We start from the raw sequence: 22,522 nt of genomic DNA on the forward strand, positions 1-22,522 counted from the left end.
AGTGTTTAACATAAGGTAGGTTATCCCCACCAGTGGAAAGAAGAGAAACATTTAGAACTTAAGCAACAACACAAATAATACCTTTGATCTACTTGAACAAGCAGCAACTCCAACCTCAGGGATCCAAACAGTGGTCAGTATAGCTCCAGAACCTATCACAACACTCTGCAAAATGGAGCCATCCTATGGAAAGAAAAACAAATTCACTTGTTTCATTATAGGAAGCTGCCTTTACTGGGTCAGACTCCCTGGTCCATCCAGCTCAGTATTGTCTACATCAGGGATTCTCAAACCACTGTGATGTTCATGGTTAATCTGGGGCCTGCAAAGACCAGGAAGCTGCAGGGTAAAATGGTGCATGACCTTCTGGGTCACTGTGGTGCATGACTTGCTTCACTGGCCGTGTTGCACTGAGTTTCTCAAACTGTGTGTCATGATCCAATTTTTGGACCAGGAAGCTGAAAGGTGGTCTGGGACAAGAAGCAGACAATGAAGCAGGTTGCACGCCATTTTACCCTGTAGCTTTCTGGTTGCAGAGGGTCCTCAACCCACCAAAAATTAGGTCACAACCCAGTTTGAGGAATGTTGGTCTCCACTGAATAACAGCAGCTCTCCAGAGTTTCAGACTGCTTCCCCACCCTCAATGAAGATGCCAGAGATTGGTATCTTCTGCACACCCAGCAGATGCTCTAATAATATTTAACTTTTTTATAGCTGGATGTGCAAAATGCTTCACATGTAGTATTTTGATCTAGCCTTTAAAAACCATGTGTGGCAAGTATTATCCCCATCCTACATTTGGGGAAGACTGAGGCAGAGAGGGAGCAGCTTTCCTAAGGCCACCCAGGGAGCACTTGTGGTAGAAGTGAGATTTGAACCAGGGAAGTTCTGCTGTGCAGCCCACTCTCTTAGCCACTATGCTACTTCAGTACTCCACCACTGAGCTACATCCCTATCCCCAGTGGAGAAACTTAAGTGGTTACTTAAAACAAATATGATTCATAAGTTTTCAAAGTTCAGTTCACAAAGAATGTCATAAATGTTAAATGATCAAGTGGAATGGCCAATGAGGAAGGCAGTTCTGGATGGAGAGGAGTCAAGTGGCTTGTCCCAGTCAAGCTGAGCCACTCCTCAGATCTTTGTATTCAGGCAATACATAAAATTAGCTTTGTTCTACCCATCAGTAAAATGTTTGCTAATCTTCAGGATGGACATAAGCTTATGTTGTAGGAGGAAGAGGAGGTGGAAAACAACTTCAAGAAAAATAAAGAATTAAAAGGTTTTAGAAACTGTGCTTCAGTTTTCTTACCCGTAAAGACCAAATATTCACAAGTCCTCCAAGTCCACCTGATGCTAAGGTCAGCCCATCAGAACTGAAGGCCACTGTTCGAATAGGTGTAATATGCCCTTTCAGCTGATAAACACACCTGGTTTCTGCCACTTTCCTATATGTATCCTGGAAATTAAAGTGGATTATCAGAATTACTTTGAGATTCTTTGGATATAAAAAAGGAAGACTTGCAACATTTTTACTATAACAATGTGACTGGCAGCCAAATCCTAACCTGCCCTGGAGCAGGCAGGCTGACTGGCCTGCACTGCATCAAGAACAGGGCTGGGCCAAGTTGCAGCGCAACTTGGAGTAACGGGAATTCATTCCCCTTACCCCATATCATGTGGCAGCTGCTCCCAGAAGGCTACTTGGATCTGTGCCAACTAAGGAGGTCACACAGATCCAAGCAGCTCAGTGTAAAGCCAGGCCACTCAGGAGGGGGATTAGGATTTGGCCTAAGTGCTGGATCCTTATCCTGCCCCCCTCCTGGGCCTGGTTCTCCCACAGGCCCACCTGCTGCCTCCCCCCCCCGCCGCCACCCCAGAAAGCCCCTGTTCCACCCTCCTCAAATTCCTGCACCAGCCAAGGTAGGCCAGCACAAATGTACAGGGTGTTGGAACTCCGGAGGCCAGATTCATGTGTGCCGGCTTGCCTCCTCCTATGGTGGCTCAAAGGCACCTTATTCATTTATTTATAGAATTTATATCCTGCCTTTCTGTCCCAGTAAAGGGCACTCAAAGTGGCTTACAAAAGAAATATAAAAACATAAACTATATAAATATGTATAAAAATAAACATTTAAAAACCATAAAACTCAATAAAACTTGAACCCAAAATTAAAATAATTTTTTAAAATGCCATGCCCTCTTGTGTCAGCATTAAAAGACTTCTTCAAATAAAAAGGTCTTAAGCCGCCGCTAAAAGGACTCTAAAGAGGGAGCTGTTCTCAGTTCCAGGTGGAAGGCGTTCCACAGATGGGGAGGCACCACCGAGAAGACCCTCTTTCTTGCTGCCATCCCCCTCACCTCCACTGGTGGCAGCACAGTCAGAAGGGTCCCCTCTGATGACCTGAGAGGACGGGTCAGATTGTATGGAAGGAGTCAGTCCCTCAAATACCCTGGACCCAAGCTGTATAGGGCTTTAAAAGTTAAAACTAGCACTGTGAATACAGCCAGGAAACGAACTGGCAGCCAGTGTAGCCACCGAAGCAGCGGCCCGACGGAGTCGAACCAACAAGATCCAGCAACCATGTGTGCGGCTGTGTTCTGCACTAATTGTAGTTTCGAGGCCGTCTTCAGAGGCAGCCCCACATAGAGCGCATTGCAGTAGTCTAATCTGGATGTCACTAGGGCATGGGTCACTGTGGCCAGGTCTGAACGACTGAAGTATGGTCGCAGTTGGCAAATCAGTCGTAGCTGAGCAAAGTCTCCCCTGGCCACAGCCGCCACCTGGGAATCCAGGAGCAGCTGCAGATCCAGGATCACCCCCAAGCTGCGGACCTGCTCCTTCAGAGGGAGTACAATCCCATTCAGTGCAGGACGGTAGTCCAACACCTGAGTCTTGGACTTCTGGACCTCTGTCTTATCAGGATTCCATTTCAGCTTGTTCACCCACATCCAGCTCCCAACAGTTTCCAGACAGTGGTCTAAAACTTTGACTGCCTCCTTGGAATCAGGAGGAAAGGAGAGAAAGAGCTGGGTGTCATCAGCATATTGATGGCACCCTACCCCAAACCTTTGATGACCTCTTTCAGTGGCTTCATGTAGATCAGGGGTGCTCACACTTTTTTGGCTCGACAGCTACTTTGAAACCCAGCAAGGCCTGGAGATCTACCAGAGTTTTTTTACAATGTTCGCGCCATCATAACATTTAACATTTATGTGTACAATGTATGTTGGTGTACCTTGCATAACCACATGAACCAATATTGCACAACACAATTAACTATAAACATTTTTTGTAATTACTTGAGTTTACTTTGATGATTTGCACTGAAGTGAAGTGAAGTGAATCAGCCAAGGATGCATAGACCGGACAGTAGCTGCTGACAGCCAGCCTCAAGCACACTTCCAAATGTTCATCAGTCATGGTGGAATGGTACTTGGACTTAATGATCTTCATGTAGGAAAAGGCTGACTCACATAAATAAGTGGAGCCCTTCCTGCCTCAGGTGCTCTTATATCCCTGAGGGCCCTATTGCCTTCAAGTGGCTGCAGCTGTGCAGCACACTCTGCTGGATGCCCAGGCCTTACCCTTAAAGGGGCCACTGCTGACACCACATCTACCTCCTCGCCAGATCTTCCTCGATTCCAATACAAGTGGGGGGGGGGGGAAGCAGATCTCTATACAGACCAGTGCAAAAACAGGGGAAAGGTGTGGGGGAGGGAAGATCTCTATATAGACATCACAGCAAGACCAGTGCAAAACCCCTTGCACACAGAACCAACAGATGGAAGTTGGGGGGGGGGGCAGATCTCCATACATACCAGTGCAAAAACAGGGGAAAGGTAAGTCAGCCCCAGTAGAGTTAAAGGGGCTCACTCTCAGGGATGCGTGGTCGGGAGAGAAGCCTGCCAGCGGCTCCTCTTCAGGTCTACTCACGAGTCAGCCCCAGTAGAGTCAACGGGACTCACTCCCAGGGATGAGTGGACAGGAGCTCACTCCCAGGGATGCGTGGACGGGAGAGAAGCCTGCGATCAACTCATCTTGCCTTGCGATCGACATATTGAGCACCCCTGATGTAGATGTTAAACAGCATGGGGGACAGAATGGAGCCTTGCGGCACCCCACACCTAAGAGGCCAGGTTGTCTCTTAGCATCCCCCAGTACCACCTTCTGGGATCTGTCAGCCACGGAGGAGCAGAACCACTGCAGGACAGTGCCTCCAAGCCCCAACTCAGTCAACCGACCCAGAAGGACACCATGGTTGATGGTGTCGAAGGCCGCTGAGAGGTCCAGCAGGACTAACAGGAACACACTCCCACTGTTCATTCCCCAGCGTAGGTCATCCACCAAGGCAGTCTGTGTCCCAAACCCCAGCCTGAAGCCAGACTGAAAAGGATCCAGGTAATAAGCTTCATCCAAGACCCTCTGGAGCTGGAACGCTACCACCCGCTTGATCACCTTGCCCAGAAATGCAATATTAAAGACTGGCTGGAAGTTATTCAAGTTAGTAGGATCCAGGGAGGGTTACTTCAGGAGGGGGTGAACCACCACCTGCTTCCAAGGTTGGTGACAGTACTCCCTCCCTCACAGAAGAATTCACCACCCTCCCTGTCCACTTGGCCAGGCTCCCCGGGCGGATCTAATTAGCCATGGCGGACAAGGGTCAAGCAAGTAAAAAGATGGTCTCACACTCCAGAGAATCCCGTCCACATCCTCAGGTTCTACAAGCTGGAAAGAATCCCATAAGATAGAATAGACAGATGCTCCAGGGACATCACTAGGTATTGCTAATGTGGCGCCCAAGTTGTGCCGGATCTGATCGACTTTGTCCGCAAAGTGCTTAGCGAACTCATCACAGCAAGTCTCTGTGTGCTCCTCCCCATCAGTGGGGGGGGGGCAAGATGGAGTAGGCCATGAACCACATGGAAGAGCTCAGCTGTGCTTATGGCACTTTTGCGACACATCCAGCCAGGTGCAAGGGACTTGTGCCAGCCTAAGCGGCTCTCTGAATTGGGCATTGAACCTGACCTTCTGCAGCTTTCCTCGCAAATTACATATATACACACAAGGGAACACGCCTTTGAAATTTGACAATTTCTTTAGCATACTCTACAGAAGTGGTCCTCAAACTCTGATGAAGCTTTACTCCCTCAGTACATCTTTGCGGGGAAGGGGTAAGAGCAAAGAAGCAATCCCCAGGATTGCGTCCCTAAGGGGGGCAAAGGGGGGGTGCTTTCACTTACTTGTACTTAGTGAAGGCTGCTAGAAGCTGCAGGAGGTGCGGGGAAGGTGCAAACAGGAAGTGCTTTGCCATTGCTTCGTTTCCAGATTCCAAGCCACAGAGAGTCCTGCAGAGGACTGCACTAGGCTCCCTGCACCCCTCACTGAGTCCAAGTAAGTGAAAGCACCCCCCTTCGCCCCCCTTAGGGACGTGATCCTGGGAATCACTTTCCTGCCTCTCATCTTCCCCCACCCCTTAAAGGGACTGGGGAAGCATTACCCAAACTGATGGGTTACGACCCACCAGTTTGAGAACCATTGCTCTACAGGGATTACAGCAGGGCTCTCTGCCCACAGAAACATGCTGACTACCTTTTTTAAATCACTGGAATATAGGGGCACTTTCAATTTTTGCCCATAAGCTATTTTATTGATATCAAAACAGCAGCACTATCAAAGTTCATCTTCCTTCTGCCCCTTACACAGCTTCTGACTAATCTAAACTGATACTGCTGCTTCCTCTGTACTTAGATTACAAACAAAAAACAAACTCTAGATTTGCATGCCACGTGCTCTCTTTACCTTGCTATTAGTTTCCTCTTCCCACCATCCTTCTGAACAACTTAGGCTGGACTGCAGCAATACCAGCTCATCTTGGGGAACAGTCCAAACACAAAGTAAACCATTCTGGCAACCTCTAAATGAAGAGGGGAAAAAGGCTATTTTGAGAAACTATGATTAAAACCATTGAATAAAAGCACAGCACACCACATCACATAAAGTATCACTTTTACTGTATAGGATTTTTGTTTCTCCACAGCAGGCAGCCTTTCAAATTGCCTTATCAGTACCAGTCCGTTCAATGTAGCTGACTGACTGGCAAGAGAGGCGCCTACCTCTTTTACCATGGCTGTTTCTCCTCCTCCCTCTTCTTAGGCTGGAAGTGGAAGAAGCATCTCTGATGCTCTAGCCCAGGGGTGTCCAAAGTTTTTGACAGGAGGGCCACATCGTCTCTCTGACACTGTGTCCGGGGGGCCAGGGGGAAAAAAGGAATTAATTTACATTTAAAATTTGAATAAATTTACATACGTTTACATAAATGAATATATTAAAGATGAATTTATATGAATGAATGAAGGTCTTGCAATAGCTCAAGGCCTATAAAAGGCCTTGCACAAAGCAAGGCTAGCCTTTCCTTTGCTGCTGCTGCTGCATCACAGACGTGAAACAACAAGCAGTGGAGGGAGCCTTCACCCTACGGCTCAAGTGAGAGGTCAAACAGTTGCCCTCATGCTGAGAGCAGTTGTGTCAGGCCAGTGTGGGCTCCAACAAATCTCTGGAGGGCCAGAGGCTCACTGGAGACTGGGGGCTCCCCGAGGGCCGCACTGAGTGGCCTCAAGGCCTGCAAGTGGCCCCAGGGCCGGGGTTTGGGCACCCCTGCTCTAGCCCAGGGGTGCCCAAACCCCAGCCCTGGGGCCACTTGTGGCCCTCAAGGCCTCTCAATGCGGCCCTCAGGGAGCCCCTAGTCTCCAGTGAGCCTCTGGCCCTCCAGAGATTTGCTGGAGCCCACACTGGCCCGACGCAACTGCTCTCAGCGTGAGGATGACTGTTTGGCCTCTAGAGTGAGCTGTGGGATGAGGGCTCTCTCCACTGCTTGTTGTTTCACATCTGTGATGCAGTAGCAGCAGCAAAGGAAAGGCCAGTCTTGCTTTGTGCAAGGCCTTTTATAGGCTTTGAGCTATTGCAAGACCTTCATTCATTCATATAAGTTTATCTTTAATATATTTATGTAAATTTATTCAAATTTGAAATGTAAATTAATTCTTTCCCCCCTCCCCCGGCCCCTGACACAGTGTCAGAGAGATGATGTGGCCGTCCTGCCAGAAACTTTGGACACCCCTGCTCTAGCCACTAGTCTACCACTCTCCCCCCTCCCTACTTTCTCTTCAGTTCCATCTGCCTCTTTTTCCAATGCAGAGAGCAAGAGAAACGGAGGCTAACTCATCACCCAGCTTGGGGGGGGGGAGCATTTGGCATATTGTGGCACACGGACTTGGGCTGGCCCTGCTTCTCAGCCTTTTGTCTGATTCACACAGACCACCTATGAGAGTCCACAGACAAGGAAAACAGATCTCAGAGTCAGGCTTCGCACTCCTCTCACCATACTATTAAACAACAGGGAGGGTTAAACTGAGTAAAGACGTACCCATGAATGAATCAAAAAGCAGGTTCGGTTTTGCTTTCACTATGGATGGTATTATCAACCTGAGGTTCTATAAAGGATTACCAGCCAGTACAGAAATGAGTCAAAGAATTACAGCAAAAATGTCAACTTACGTAGCCAGTAAGAGTTGCTGTTTTGGTCCTTTCCCTGGAAGGCTGCACCAGGCAATGGTATTCACAACAGCTTGGTGAGAAAGAGTGTACAAATGCCTCCAGCAGCCTCCCATATGTCCCCAGAGCTTAACCAACTCTTCCTTGGCACACGTCATGAGAATCTTACCAGTTGGGTCCCATTTCATGCCAACAATGGTGTCCTAAACAAGAAACAAGAAGCAAACACACTAAGAGTACCAAGCCCAAGTGCAAACCAGGGTTTTGTACAAAAGGTTTTAGCAAGCTGGGGATGAGGCTAGTTGTCTTGAAAGAGTCCCCTTGTTTCAAAACTGTGCACATAATTTAAAACTTTATTTTCATTCTCAGGCCTTTTAGGGGAGCCCAATGGATACGATCTGGGTTTTACCAATATAAGAAATTAACTTTACCTTGTGGGCATCAACTAACACAATTCCTCCTTTCTCAAGTGGCTCTTTCGTGCCTATCAGCAATTTCCCATCCAAATAGCCAACTGCAAAAGGTTTATCTTCACTAAACCAGGCAAGGCAGGTGACAGACACTAAAAACAAATACGACATGTAATGCTAAGTGAGTTAATTTGTTTGATGTGTAATTTCAAGAAATCTCTTTGTAAGGCAGAAAACACACCTCAGATAAGTACTGTATATTGCAGAGAGTCTTTTTAAAGGCCTGTCACTTCCCACTCTACTAGATATCAGGAGGGGGAAATGGAAGAGCATGTACCTGCATGCATAATGTTCCAAGTTCAATTCCCAGCATCTCCAGGTAGAACAGACAAAAATTCTAGACAGCTGCTGCCAATCAGTGTCAACAAGACTGACACTGGTGGACCAGTCTGACTTGGAAGGCAGCAGCTTCCCCCATTTTCCTAAATAATTTACTTGAAGACTAACTATCTGAAATGTTCTAGGAGCAAGGACGGGTGCTGGACAGATCAGATGTCAATCTTGCTTCTTTGGTAGGCAGAGTCATGAATGCTCATAATTTGCAAACTGAACGTATTACACAACTCAGATCAATTGAGGGCATAAGTAAGAAGTACAAGATCACAGGGATGCAGGTGTAGTGATACTGATGAGATACAAGGATGCATCTCCCTCCTCCCATTTCCAGATTTATATCAATGCCACAATTCTAGCAGTAAACCAGATGTGTTAAGTGTGCACTAATGTAATCTTTGGTTAACCATAAGCCAGATTCTCCCGAAACCAAAGTTAGCATACCTATTTTTTACATTTCTACATTGCCTTTCTTCTAAGAAAGTCAGCATGATGCACACAGTTCTCTCCCTCCTTTTGTCCTCACAACCCTAAGACTGGGAGATAGTGATTGGCCCAAAGTCACCCAGGAAGCTTCAGGCTGAGCAGGAATTTGAACCTGGATCTTCCAAGTCTACAACCATCTCCTGAATCATTGCACCATTCAGGCTCTCAAATCTGCCCCAAATGAACCTTTCAACCCCAGTATCAAATGAAATGCCCACATACAAAATACATTTATAAGCTCAACAATCAACACTTCAATCAACACTCCAAGGAATCCTAGCTTTACAATCAACACTCCAAGGAAGTCTAGCTTCAAAATGTAACATTTTTTTAAATAATAAAGCAGACATCAGTGACCACTTACCATCCTTTCTGTAGCAGTGCTCAAATTCTACTCTGTGCATGGTAGATACATCTAAAACTTCAATAAGCCCAACAGATCCATCCATACGACCTACAAGCAGTAATTCTGGGGAGTCTCCATTCCAGGTGGCAGCTGGTCCTTCTTCTGGCCATGCCAGAGCAGATACCCAGTGAGGCTGAACATCCAAGAGTGCTTTTCCTCCTAAGGGCACAACATTCACTTTAGCCTTCTATGCATTTAAATGCTTAGGGATTTCCTAAATACAGTAAGATTAAACATGTATGGAAAACAGAAAACATTTTTACTTGGATTGCATTTTCCCTATCCAGGTGTTGCCAGAACACTTAGAGTACTTTAACACTGTGAGGTTATTATGCAAACCTATCTAAAAACTCCCCAAGAAGTAGAAGAATGGGCTGCTGGTTGGTCACTGCGCAAGGAAAAGGCTCTCTACAAACCCCTGCAGGGAGCCTCTTAATATGCCTTGAAGTTTGGGTACGGCCCTAACCAAAAGGACTGTCTACCAGCTGCACACCCAGTTGGTGGCTATTTAAAGCATGAGAGTCTCTTGTCCTCCACTTCCTTAGGCTATCCTTCCTCTCCTATTTTCTTATCAAGCAGCTGGAGTTGGTTTCTCAATAGCATTCAGCGACATCAGTGTCCCTGTATGCTGAATGCTATGGAAGTTGTAAGCAACATCAGCTGTGCCCTGTTTCAATCTAGTTGTGTGAGTGTCTCCATTATTTCTTCCCTTCCTCCTTGTGGTCATGGGCATGGACGGAAGAATAACTTGAGAAATCAAGACTAAACCATTCTAAACAAACAAAAAGCTAGGCATTTTTCACTTACTGCATGGCAGCAAAATTAGGTTTGCCACCTAATTGCCTACACTCAACCAGGAGCTGCAGTTAATCCTAGGTCTAGATAAGCATAACCTGCATGATACACAGTAGTCACATTACTTGCTTTGATGTGACAAACTCCAGTGTACACTTAAAAAGTGTTACATATGAACTAGACTTTTGATGCAAAGAGAGTTTGCATTCCCTTTAATGTTTACACCAATTATTTCCATAAGGCAATGCAACTAGAAAATACAATAAAAGGCCACAGTGGTGCTGAGCACCTAGAATTCTTGCCACAGAAAAAGTAAACAGGATTTGTTTTTATAGATTAAACACTCTTGCTGATGCTATTTAATCAACTTGTATAATAAGCTGTTATAAGCACTTGAGGCACTCATACCATTGACTTGCCATATGTTCACCGTCTTTTCCAATGCTCCAGCCAGATACTTGCCACTGACACTCCAACAGACAAGAGATAAGCTAGGATCACTAGGGGACCCCACATTTTCCTCTGTGTCATCTTCCCTTCAATACAACAAAGACACATTTTCAGTTAAATTTTTCAGTTGCTCAAAATATGACTGTCCCTGTGCAATACACAATAAGATGTCCTCCAAAATTTCTTGAGGTTTTCTCACAGTGAAGTAGCAATTATAAAAACAAAGCTCCATGCCAGACACTATTAACTTTGTCAAATTTAGAACTCATCTATCTTAAAACCTACCTGCTATTTCAGACAGACTATAGCAGTGTTTCTCAAACTGTGGATTGGGACCCACTAGGTGGGTCATGAGCCATTTTCAGGTGGGTCCCCATTCATTTCAATATTTTATTTTTAATATATTAGACTTGATGCTATGCTATACCATGATATGTGACTGCATTTGGGAACCTGTACAGACTTGTACTTTTAACAATGACAGCCCGTGAGACTTACTCCTGGGTAAGTGTGGGTAGGATTGCAGCCTAGGATTGTTAAAATTTTTCCTGCTTGATGATGTCACTTCCGGTCAGGACATCACTTCCGGCGGGTCCTGACAGATTCTCATTCTTAAAAAGTGGGTCCCAGTGCTGCATGTGTGAGAACCTCTGGACTATAGCATTCAAGAAATCCTATCAACTCCCCCCTCCCCCCAAAGGAGGTATAAATACTAGGTTGTATAGCGCTCATGAAAGCTATGTGATCCTTACCACCCTCTTCTCCCCACTGAAGACTCTGAGCCCCCCAAAAAGATCAGGGTGCGCTCAGCAGCAGCCTGGTATGAGTCATGGGGGAAAATCACAAAGGATGGACCAAGGATAATTTCCAGAATATCTAGAAACCAGGAAGAAATCATGGACATCATTCTTTGTACCCCTCCAACCTGCACTGCATACCAGACAGCAAACATTGGGAGATTCAACAATGGGGAAGGCAGCATCTATCAACACTACACTCTGGATGCAATCCAATGCTCTCAAACTTCCATCCTGTTATAAAAGCTTTGCACTTCTCCACCGTCTTCACTGTACCGTAAAGCTAACCCAGTTACCCTATTCTATGATAATTTTCACACAGAAGGTCCATAGCCATTGTTAGTCTCCTACCACTAGTGACAATACCTATTGTAAGAAATACATGTACCATCTAAAAATTAAATTTAATCTATTACAACCCATTTTAGTAATTGCCTAATTAGGCGACAGACCCACAATTCAGTACCCAGAGGTTAATTTTTACAAGTGCAGGGCAAACCTGACTCAAATAGCATATTCCCATGCTTTTAGAAATGAAAAGACAGACTTAAATAGGATTGAACGAACAAAAGCAGTTTGCCAAGGACCACAAAGTGCAAGACTATTTTTTTTGAAAAGTGAAGCACGAAAGGGTTATCCATGGTATAGGTTGGAAATTGCCACTATTTTCCAGAAAGCTTTAAACAGGGAACACTACTAGAACCACTTATAGATTATATGGAGTCTAGGTGGCTAAAATATGCTGAGCTTATTTAAAATATCCATTTAATGTAATGTGAAAACATACATTTGAATAGTTTCCTCAGCCTCTTGGTAACCCATCCAGCTAATATTTTTTGGGATAGTGAAGCTGGCACTTTAGACTAAATGTACTTAATTCTTTGGAAAATCACTCACAATTTATTGAACACACAGGTTTGCTGTAAGGAATACTGCTTCTTTGTAACATTCCAAACTCTTATTGTCCCATCATTCCCACTGGTTGCCAGAAGACCCTTTTTGTTGCACCACACACAGCTCATTACCTGCATATAAAACAGATGTCACCTGTCAAAAATTAAATACCTGCAGTTGCACTCAAAAATGTAAGTAATGCAACATTAAATCAAGAAAAAAAACAACACAAGAGGTCTGATGTTTCAAGGACAGAACAGTAGTTTAAATATGTCTCTCTTCTACTACTTGAAGAGAAATACCATACTAAAGTTGTGATGAAAATATTCTGAAGGGAAGGTTACCCTGTTTTGATGAGCCTCCAGCTTGATGAAGGAGCATTTGCGCAAATCTCCTCCCATATCTGCCAGGGTCTGGGGGCTGCTTTGGTTATCTCGATCATGAGCTGCAAGAGTCCGCACGAGCTGCTGAGCAGCCCACTGCCTGTGTTGCGAAGATAACCTTGAAGAAAGGCAGCAAGCTGCTAGTGCATTAGCCAGTTCCAGAGGTCCTACAGCAGAAGGATCATAGGAAGGATGGGCATACAAATGGGCAATTATACCTGCTTAGACAAAATAATGAGATGATGCACGGATGAGCGTCAAGAATACATAAGACTATACTGAATTATCTACAATCTCTAAACACAAAAGGAGAATTCAGAGGGGAAAACATTCTAATCCACACATCCATACACCTGCAAACTCAGTGAGCTGGAATGAAGCTGACTTAAGTATGCATATGCCCTCCCCCACTTCCTTGGACACAGACATGTTCTTGGGTTTCCCCACACATTGTTCTAACAGACAGAAAACCAAACATACACAACTGCCCTAAAAATTTATCTCTCAGATTGAGCACTGAGTGTTCAAGACCATGTTGCTGTTGAACGTGTGCAGATATCAACTGTATCTCTGTCCTGCCTTTCCTCTAGAGGGGCTCAGGGCAGTATACTTGGTTCTTCTCTCCCACCCCACCTCTCTCAACCACATTGTGACACAGGTTAGGCTGAGAGACAGCGACTAGCCCAAGATAATACAGTGAGTTTGATGGCAAGTGGGGATTTGCACTTGAATCTCCCTGGTCCTATTTCAACACTCAATCACTCCACCACACAGGAAAATAAAGGCAGACACATGCAAGACCAGAAAGTGGAAGATAAACTTTTAGGAAATCGTTTTAGGAAATCATTCTAAAGGCTAATGCAGATGCAATGCTGCCAATTGCTTGATGATGGTTAAGCAACTGAAAACAGGCTGCAAGACTGTGCTCTTCCTTCCTAGTGTCAAATCCTGAGTTAGAGCAGGAACTCTAGTTAGCCTTAATATTTTGGTTGAGAGCAACCATGGTTAACTGAGGTTATGGCTGGTGGGAGAATTCACAATACAGGATGAACCAACAGAGTATATGCCCTCTCCAATTAACTCAACCATGCTTACATAATCAGCAGTTTCACATCTGCACCAGCTTAAGAATACCCAAGAATAGACAGAAGATTTCTGCCTACAATTATATTCAAAACATTTGTATCTCAAGTACTAGAGGACGTACTATAATAGTGAACAGGCTGACAACCTTCCTGCTAAGTGCAGGAGTAATTTGATTCTAATTTCTACACACAGATGCCAGTTTTGTTAGTGAGTCATCACAGCAGCAGAGTGATTAACATGTATACATGTTGATTCAAGTCTAATGATACTATTGCAGCAGACCAGAGTTAAGTTGTAATTAAACACAGTACATAACCATTTAGATTGGCAATGCTAGTTGTATCCCACACTTGCAAATTATACTTTTATGGGAAAAACCCGAATACGAATGCTCACATTAAGATTTTCACTTTTGCACATCTGTCTTCCTTTATAGGATACCAGTACCCCAGACAAAATTTCAGCCCTGTATCTTCAAGTTTCCATCAATTCCTCTCCCAAGTTCAATGGAGCTAATCATTTAGTCATAAGTCACTATTTAATTCAGCAACAATCAAGTTTATATCCAAGTCCCTTGTTTTCATATTGTGAAAGCTAGAGCATTGTTCTATCAGAATCTGACTCATTAAAACTACAAATAATGCTGACAATTTCAACAGAAACTTCTGATCTCACTCCTGGGTAAATAAAGGTTAGCAAATGCCAATAAGTGACAACTTGATTCAAAGAAATCTATGGCAGATACTCTATACTTCTGTAAAAATTCAGACATAGTACAAACAGACATTAGGCAGCATTGTATTGATAAGTAACCTGCCTTGCAATCACATGAAGAGGGGGAACTGATCCCCCCTTCTGACTTGGAAGGCATGGTATTTAATTATTTACAAGTTATCATAACAAATTCAGACTTAAAAAAGGCAAACAGCGTTATGGAAGGCAGTTATTACCTTTTATAAAAAGAAAGAATGATTAATAGAAGATAAACTGAAGATGTAAAACTGTACATATACTGGCTTATCACACTTGTCATATTTCTCTCTCTATCCCCCCCCCCTTTAAATAAGCAATACGAGGGTGTGATTTGTGGTTAATTGCTGCTTGATTGCGATACTGTCTAATGAAACATTTCTTTTAAAAACTTTAAAAAAAAGAAATCTATGGAACAAGCTCCCTTCTGCTTCTTTAGGGTCAGAATGTATTTGCCGAATATTAAATTAGTTGATATTGTCTAGCTTAGGTACAATTGAATCCACCTTCAATGGTGAAACTACAGGAGTTCCCATTTGCAATTCTTGAACTAAAAAGTTACACCATATTAAGAGTAAATACCTTTCTTTTCAACTTCTGCTTTATCGTAATTTGGCCTCAGTTTGGCCCCTTTGTCTGCCAACAAGGCTACTAGAGCTTGAGTCACCACGAAGTTGGGTGATGTTACAAGCTTGTTCTCCTCCGCTATTCCTCGCAGAAAACTTGGCAGGAATTTGCGTTGTACTGGATCATCCACTGTAGTCAGATTTACACCGGTTGCTGCTGAAATTAAGTTCTAAAGAAATGAAGGTAATACTGTAATAACTAACAAAGAGATGCTCTCTCTCTCTCTCTCTCTCTCTCTCTCTCTCTCTCTAACACACAAAATCAATTTCAATTACTGTATACTGCTTTTTCCATCTCATGCAGGCACCTAGAGGGGAGAGAGAACCTCTTTCAATATTAGAAAGTTTCATATTAAACAAAGTGCTGTAATTACACCTTAGGCCAGAGATTCAGACCCTATATGCAGACCCTATATGTCTGCAACAGCCCAAATGATTAACAGTTCCCACATTTTTAAAACTACAGACCTCTCTCCACTTTGATTTATCATTTTTTGTCTTATATAAATATTAAGAAACAGTTTTTGCAGCAGAAAAGAAAAAAAAACAGTAAGAGAGGAAGACTGAGCCAACCTGGGTACAAAGTTGAACCAGCAGTTTTGCAGCACTTGGAGTATTTGAAGCCAAGCAGCCAACAGCTGTGCTGAGATAGGCCAAACAGGAAATGGGCTTGCTCATTTTGCTATGTACACCTCTAGATCTTTCAGAAGAAGTAGGCACAGTACAGGGGCTTGTGGAAAGGCCTGCTCTCCCTGCTGCAGCCAGGCACATCAAGCGGACCAAGGTTCGGATATCTGTTAAACCCAAGGACTCAAGTCCAGCAGCAAGACTGCAACTAGATCCACTGGTGGAGAGAAAGAAAGACAAGATTATTTCTACCTATAAACTGTATCTAGATAAAAAAATTCACATTTTAGAACTCTTATTACATCATAATTGCCAAGAAACAGGTCTAATAAAGCAAATATAAGACAAAGAGTAGAAATTCTCTTTGATTACAAAGATTTATTTATTTATTTATTTATTCTATTTATATTCCGCCTTTCTCCCCGAAGGGCACCCAAGGCGAGTGCCCTTCTCTAATAATTCTCTAAAGTCAGTGACTTAATGGCACATGCATCATCATCACTGCAGTTAAGACAAGAGACAAACTAGGATAGAAACTGATGTTCTGAGCTATTAAAGAAAAAGTAACGAAGGAATGAGGGCCCAGTCCTATCCAATTTTCCAGCACCAATGGAGCCATGCCAACAGGACATGCACTACATCCTGCAGAGTAGACAGTCACAGAGGCCTCCTAAAGGTAAGGGAACAATGGTTCCCTTACCTCAGGGCTGCATTATAGCTGCATCAGTGCTGAAATGTTGGATAGGATTGGGCCCTGAGTAAGTTATAACTCTGCTTTTCTAAACCATTATGAAACTAACACAGGTTTGCTTCTGACCAGGACTTTGTCACTTCTCTCCCCCCATCCCCACAGTGTTTTTCAGTATTACTCCACCAAAACTGACATTACATATAAAAACCTGCAGAGATAGATGGATTTCTCTTGCTTCCTAAATTGTCTTAGTTAACAATGAACAAGCTACCAGTCAATCATAGCATCAATTTGGAGGCATTTAAATTGGATCCTCTATAGAGCTTAACAAACCTGACAGAGAGTAGTGAGAGGGCTCTCATGACCATAGTTCTTGCCAGGAGGACTTGAGCTGCTGCCGTCACCCTCCTTAAAGCCATAACACGGTCATGTGGATTTACCAAAGCAGCAGCTTGTTCTCCCAAGGTGATTCTGCCAGAAGAACTTTTCTCTATGGAACCGTGGCAGCCTTTGGAGTTCAGGAAGACAGGAAAGTGTTAGAGCACATGGAACTCTAATGGGAGCAAACTACAAAGCACAAACTGAGAACTGTAAAGGAAGGGACTTTTATTCCGACTATGAGCCCAGCCTATTTCAAAGACTCAAGTGACAGCAAATGCACAGATTATTTTCAATTTCATATACTCAAGTTGGGCAGTTCAAACTGACACATCTGTATCACATTCCTGGAGGCATCTCACTGGCTATGTAAACAGGATACTCAACTAGAGACCTGGGTCTAATCCTGCAGGGCTCTTGTGTTGTTACACAGAAGCAGTTGCTGAAAAACTCAAAACTCTAAAAGTTCCTGCTCCTCACACTGCACATATCTAGCCAACAAAGCTACCCTGATTTCATTGGAGGACCTGAAGTTGTCTCTTACACCACCTTACATTTTATAAAAACACTTCCATTTTCCTGCATGCCCATCCCACAATCCTCACAGGCCCTTCAAAGTAAAGTACAGGTCCAGCCTTGTTATACACAGATTTGACTCAACTCGAAAGGCCGCTGCAAATGAGAAGGAATGTGCTGATCCCTAGAGAAGGGGAAAAATGCACCCCTTTAAAATCAAAGTTTTAAAAACTGCTTTTTACTGTTGCAGAGACAGTCATACAAGTGATTACAGGTATAACCTAAGTATCCACAGATTTTTCTATCACAAAGCTGATGAGAAGGGCCCTTTAAATTAAAGGAAAACTAATGCCAGAGAGGGCAGACAATCCATCAGTCATTCTCTCTGCAGGCTTCACTCCTCCCTTCCCCCTGAGCACATGAAAGAAAGCTAAATGGCAGCAATTATCACCTTCTCCATTCTTTCCCCCTTGCTGGGGCTCCTGGTGAAGAGAGGGATTGATGCCTCCTAGTGAAGCCAAAGCACCTGGAGACAGACTGATTGCCTCTGTGTGCATTTCAAAAGGTCAGTAAGGTTGTTTTAAATCACCAGAGCAAAGAAACTTTGTTTTTTAAATTGATTTGCTAAAAGTGCTTTTTTTTGTGATCCATGTGAGTTCTTGGAATGGAACCCTTGGGAATAATGAGTCTGTAGAACACACTCCTTATAATGACCTGTAGAACACGTTTGACCATACGCATAGTTTTTCATGTAGAAACATGCTATGTAAGAGCATCAATCCCATGATAGGCACTTTTGTTACCTTATATACCTAAAAAATTATATGAAACAACTTGAAGAAGAACATGCTCAGGAATGTGACCAAAGGAAACAGAGCAAGATGTCAGGTGATAACTTCTGCACACAAGTTTACCTATTTGCATCAATGTTTCCTCCATACTGTTGGTGGCTGTGACCATAGCAACAGAGGCTCCCAGGGGATCACTATCTGGAAACTGAACAGGCTCAGGCACAATACGCCGATCATTTAACCCAAGACGTCCAGCCAAGAGTTCGAATTCTTCTTCACCTGTCAGCTTTTCATCCTCATCAACATCCAACATGTCCCAGTCTTCTAACATTAGATAAATAAACTGGTGTTAGGTAGGATGGTTAAGGTGGAACCAGAACTAGGTGGTGGGGCCATCAGAAAAGACATACATAAAACAAGTACCTTCGTAAACGCTGTCTTGCTTCCCTATTAGATCAGGTGCTTGCCCTTTGTACCTGCACCAAAATGAGAAGGACATAATTTTTGAGACAATCAAATGTCCCAGGAGAAAAAGTTAAACAAATTAGCATTTTCTTAGTTGCTATCATCAATTGAACCAAACCATCAACATGTTTGTAGTAGAGCAGAAGCGCTGGGCTTCAGAGCTGTATGCGAAACATGGCAACAATTAGGGCGGGCACACTCGCCCTTTTTTCTCATCTGAGGCAAACCTTGGAATGTTTCTTGTCTATGAGAGCTGAGAGCCGGGAAACGGGGATGAGTTATAGCTTTAGAGATAAGGGTCGGTGTTCAGAGGTAAGGAATGTATTGTTGCTTGGGAAACACTTTATCAGTGACTGAGAGCAACTTGAGCCTTGTTTTAGGATTGTTTTATGAGAATAGAATAAAAGGCAAGAGAGCTGCTGGTATAACAAGCTAGCTCCTTGACTCAAGCTGACACCCTGGTCTCTGTGTCTTCATTGCGTCAACTCGTCACTGCTTCAATGTTGGAACGTCTGGGAGGGAATGGGGGGACGGGACATGACGATGACGTCTCCACCTTATTTAACTACCATCCTGCTATGAAAAGTTGATCCAACAATATTTGGCTACACTAAACAGGAGCAGTGATGTAATGCAAGTGGTTTCGAAGTCACACTTTTCAGATTATGCATTGTTTTAATGGTATGCCTAAAAGCACTGCCAGTTCCAAAGGACTGCTTGGCTTGCTTGTGCAGCTGGGCCAATTCTGTTGTTCTGTGAATAAACCATACTAAGAGTTAACCAACCTATAGTACATGAGGGCATGCTCTTTGTACAGATTACTGCACATTTGAAATGTGCATATATATGTGATTTTGCTCCAATATTGTTCCAGGCATTGAAACTCAAACCCTCAAGCACCATTCGCTTGATTTGAAAAAGGAATTCTTAACAGCCCTCTGTTGCTAAAATTTAATGATCACTTTCATAGGCTCTCTTATAATTTTGACATACTGATTTTCTTTTCAGAAAAGCAACTTGCTAAGAATTTTAGCACCTGCTTGCATTTGAATTCTGCTACAAATACATTGCTAAGAAGATGCAACTTTTTTGTATCTCAATCCTCCCACCACATGAATGTATGAGACCATCTTATATCAAGTCTAATCCAATGGTCTACCAAGCTAAATAGCAAGCAAGGTATTCACAAGCATGAGATTCAATATACGTATTCAATATCATTGGTTTATCTAGCTTTGTATGGTCTCCTCTGACTAATACCGGTTCTCAGAAAGAAGTCTTTCCGAGCACCTGCTACCTGAGCTGCTCTTAACTGGAGAAGTAAGGGATTGAACCAAGTACCTTCTGCATGCAAAACATGGGCTTTGCATGCAGAAATAGCTATGTTCACCCTAAGAAACTCAGGATGGCAAAAAACAGGGCTCCTCATTTTATGCGAGAATGACCTTGCAAGGTGGCTTATAATCCTATATACCAGTGGTTCTCCAACTTTTCTGGCCCGTGGCTCCCCTGATCCTTATGGCCATTGGCCACGACTCCCCCTTACAACACCTCACCTCAGTTACCCCCAAAATGGGGATGAAGGTGTTGTACACTAGAAACCAAAAAACAGCTGCCAGCACTCTAAGGCTGCAATCCTAACCACACTTAACCGAGAGTAAGCCCCACTGAACAAAATAGGACTTACTTCTGAGTAGACCTGGTTAGGATTGTGCCCTGAGTTTGTTAGCAGCACACCTGGAGGGTGTTGGAAAGGGAGGGGGGGAAGCGATAAATTTGCTGGGGGAGGGGAAGACTTAGTTTTGTGTGTATCTGCTAACTGCAAACTGATACCCAGAGACTGTGTCAGGTTTTTGGCATCCCAGGTTAGAGATTGTTATTAGCCAGGATGTGGCAGGAGGCCCTGATATCCGGGCCTGGTGTGAAGCAATCAGCAAAGCAGCACAGCTGATGCTATCAACTGCACCTGCTGCAGGTGGGAGTCACGTGACTTGGGGAGAGATGAGTGCTGAGTCACATAGGCTATGGAGGAACGGTGCAATGCACCGCTGGACAGCCAATCAGAGTGGGTCACAAGACTGTCTTGTGACTATGAGGTCACCCTACTCTGATTGGCTGGCCCCAGTATATATTGGGTAAGCACAGACTCCTGGTATGGGTTGTTGTGGTGGAGTTTCTGTGTGGCGTGCTGCTGTTTTGTGTACTGATTTGGACTGCCTGATTTGGGGGCTATTCTCCCCTCCTGATCTGACAGACTGTTTGGCTGCAATCCTAACCTCACTTTCCTGGGAGTAAGTCCCACTGAACACAATAGGACTTACTTCTGAGTAGACCTAGCTAGGATTGTGCCTTTTGTCTTACAAGAGCAGTTAACATGGGAAGTAACCCCCCCCCCCCAAAAGGAGGCAGGAGGAAAAAGGGGGGTGGCTGAACAGGAATGGGTGTTTTTATTTTTTAATCAATTTTTGGAGACAAAGTCATCAAGAGTGGCTTTTTTTTTCTTTTTTGAAGGGGGAGGAAAGAGAGAAAGGTGAGGATCCTTGGTTAACCTGACACAGACCCCAGGTCTACGTAGGTCAACTCAGAAGTTCCATTTGAGTCAATGGGACTTACTCCCAGGAAAGTGTGGATAGGATTGCAGTCACACCCAGTAAGATTACAACTCACCCCCAAAGTAGATAGGGGCTGCTCACACACATACACCCCAACATGCAGATGCCACCCCTATTCCTCCCAGGCAAGACGGAGGGATGCAGGCTAGGTATCTGGATACCCCCCCCCAAGAGGACGTTGGGCTCTCTCTTTCCCAAGCGGAGGAAAGCGCTTCCCTGCTCTCTCTAGGTCAGGTTTCCTTCCCAGTTTGAAGCCTGCCAGGAGCGAGCCCTGTGCTGATGAGATGTAGCACCTCTGCTGCTGCCCAGACAGCCTTCTTTCCCACCTCCCCCCACCATGTTTCCCACACCCTCCCCACCTCACGCTGCCCCACCCACCTCATTCTCAGCCTCAGAAAAGCAGCAAGTCAGGAGGCAGCACGTGCAGCAGAGCAGCGCAGCTGCGGCCACCTCTCTCCCCGAGATGCCTGGCGACGCCCCTGGAGGGTAGCCAAGCCTCACTAGGAAGCACAGATTGAATACCTCAGCTATATACCCTTACTGGGAGTAAGCCCCACTGATTTCAATGGCACTTGTTTCTGAATAGTTGTGCATAGCATTGCACTGTTTAAGTCAAGTCTCTGACTTGTCCAAGACTACCCAAATAATTTTTTGGCTGAGCAGAGATTTTAATCTAAGCTTCCCACATCCCAAACCAACACACTGGACAGTACACCACACCAATTCATGAAGAGTAAGTCCTTCAAGAATGGAGGGAGCAGTTTATACTCTGTTTTTCTCCTACTAGAGGACTCAAAGCGGGTTAATAAGCCATTCATTATCATTATAAATTCACTATCACATGCCAGGCTGACTCTGGTACCTTTCTGAGGCAGACGTCTTTGATTTGCTCTTCAAGGCCAAATACTTTTCTCGACAGCTGCCACATAAGAGGTAGTAAGGATTCCCACTTCCACATTCACCACCAAACCATCCATCCACATAGGAGCCATTGCTACGGTAGCCCTGTCGATTGGCACTCCGCCCACAGCCTGGGTGATTTCTTTTCATGTGTTGATTGAAGCTGACAACACTGGATTCACACAGCTCACATACGACCACTTCTTCCCTATCTTCAGACTCGCAAACATGCTGTACAACACAATTCAATGGTTTATTTTCATGTCCGTGAAAAATCAAGAATTCCCACTTACTTTCAGTGAGTTTTCACTGGTCAATTATAATTAGTTATAGTTCACTATTAAAGGCAACACTGCAACACAGCCACAGGCAAGTATCCAGAGGAGAGCAAGATTAACTTTGCACACACCAAACATTTGCAAATTAGCAGTTCATACTTGATTTGCAACCTTAGCTTTTCAGTTGTGGAATTCTGAAAAATCTGCAGGAATCTAATTCTTTTGGTAATAAAACA

The 22,522-nt window shown here is 44.2% G+C and overlaps 1 protein-coding gene across 5 annotated transcripts in view; it reads right to left on the reverse strand.

Annotated features, from left to right (window-relative positions):
* Positions 1–22,522, reverse strand: part of HERC1 (HECT and RLD domain containing E3 ubiquitin protein ligase family member 1) — a 126,352-nt gene that overhangs the window by 23,731 nt on the left and 80,099 nt on the right. For 4 of the 5 annotated variants that reach the window (XM_066636361.1, XM_066636360.1, XM_066636359.1 and 1 more), the window contains exons 45-59: positions 21,971–22,239; positions 18,455–18,507; positions 18,155–18,355; positions 16,680–16,854; positions 15,602–15,872; positions 14,985–15,198; positions 12,528–12,784; positions 12,187–12,314; positions 10,451–10,578; positions 9,206–9,406; positions 7,984–8,114; positions 7,556–7,755; positions 5,801–5,915; positions 1,310–1,456; positions 82–183 (exon numbers count right to left, since the gene is read on the reverse strand). In XM_066636361.1, the coding sequence (XP_066492458.1) occupies positions 82–183; positions 1,310–1,456; positions 5,801–5,915; positions 7,556–7,755; positions 7,984–8,114; positions 9,206–9,406; positions 10,451–10,578; positions 12,187–12,314; positions 12,528–12,784; positions 14,985–15,198; positions 15,602–15,872; positions 16,680–16,854; positions 18,155–18,355; positions 18,455–18,507; positions 21,971–22,239 (2,592 nt within the window). The remainder of the gene's footprint in view (positions 1–81; positions 184–1,309; positions 1,457–5,800; positions 5,916–7,555; positions 7,756–7,983; positions 8,115–9,205; positions 9,407–10,450; positions 10,579–12,186; positions 12,315–12,527; positions 12,785–14,984; positions 15,199–15,601; positions 15,873–16,679; positions 16,855–18,154; positions 18,356–18,454; positions 18,508–21,970; positions 22,240–22,522) is intronic. The other variant, XM_066636362.1, reaches the window with a different exon arrangement.

Source organism: Tiliqua scincoides, chromosome 8 (assembly GCF_035046505.1).
Source record: "Tiliqua scincoides isolate rTilSci1 chromosome 8, rTilSci1.hap2, whole genome shotgun sequence".
NCBI lineage: Eukaryota > Metazoa > Chordata > Lepidosauria > Squamata > Scincidae > Tiliqua > Tiliqua scincoides.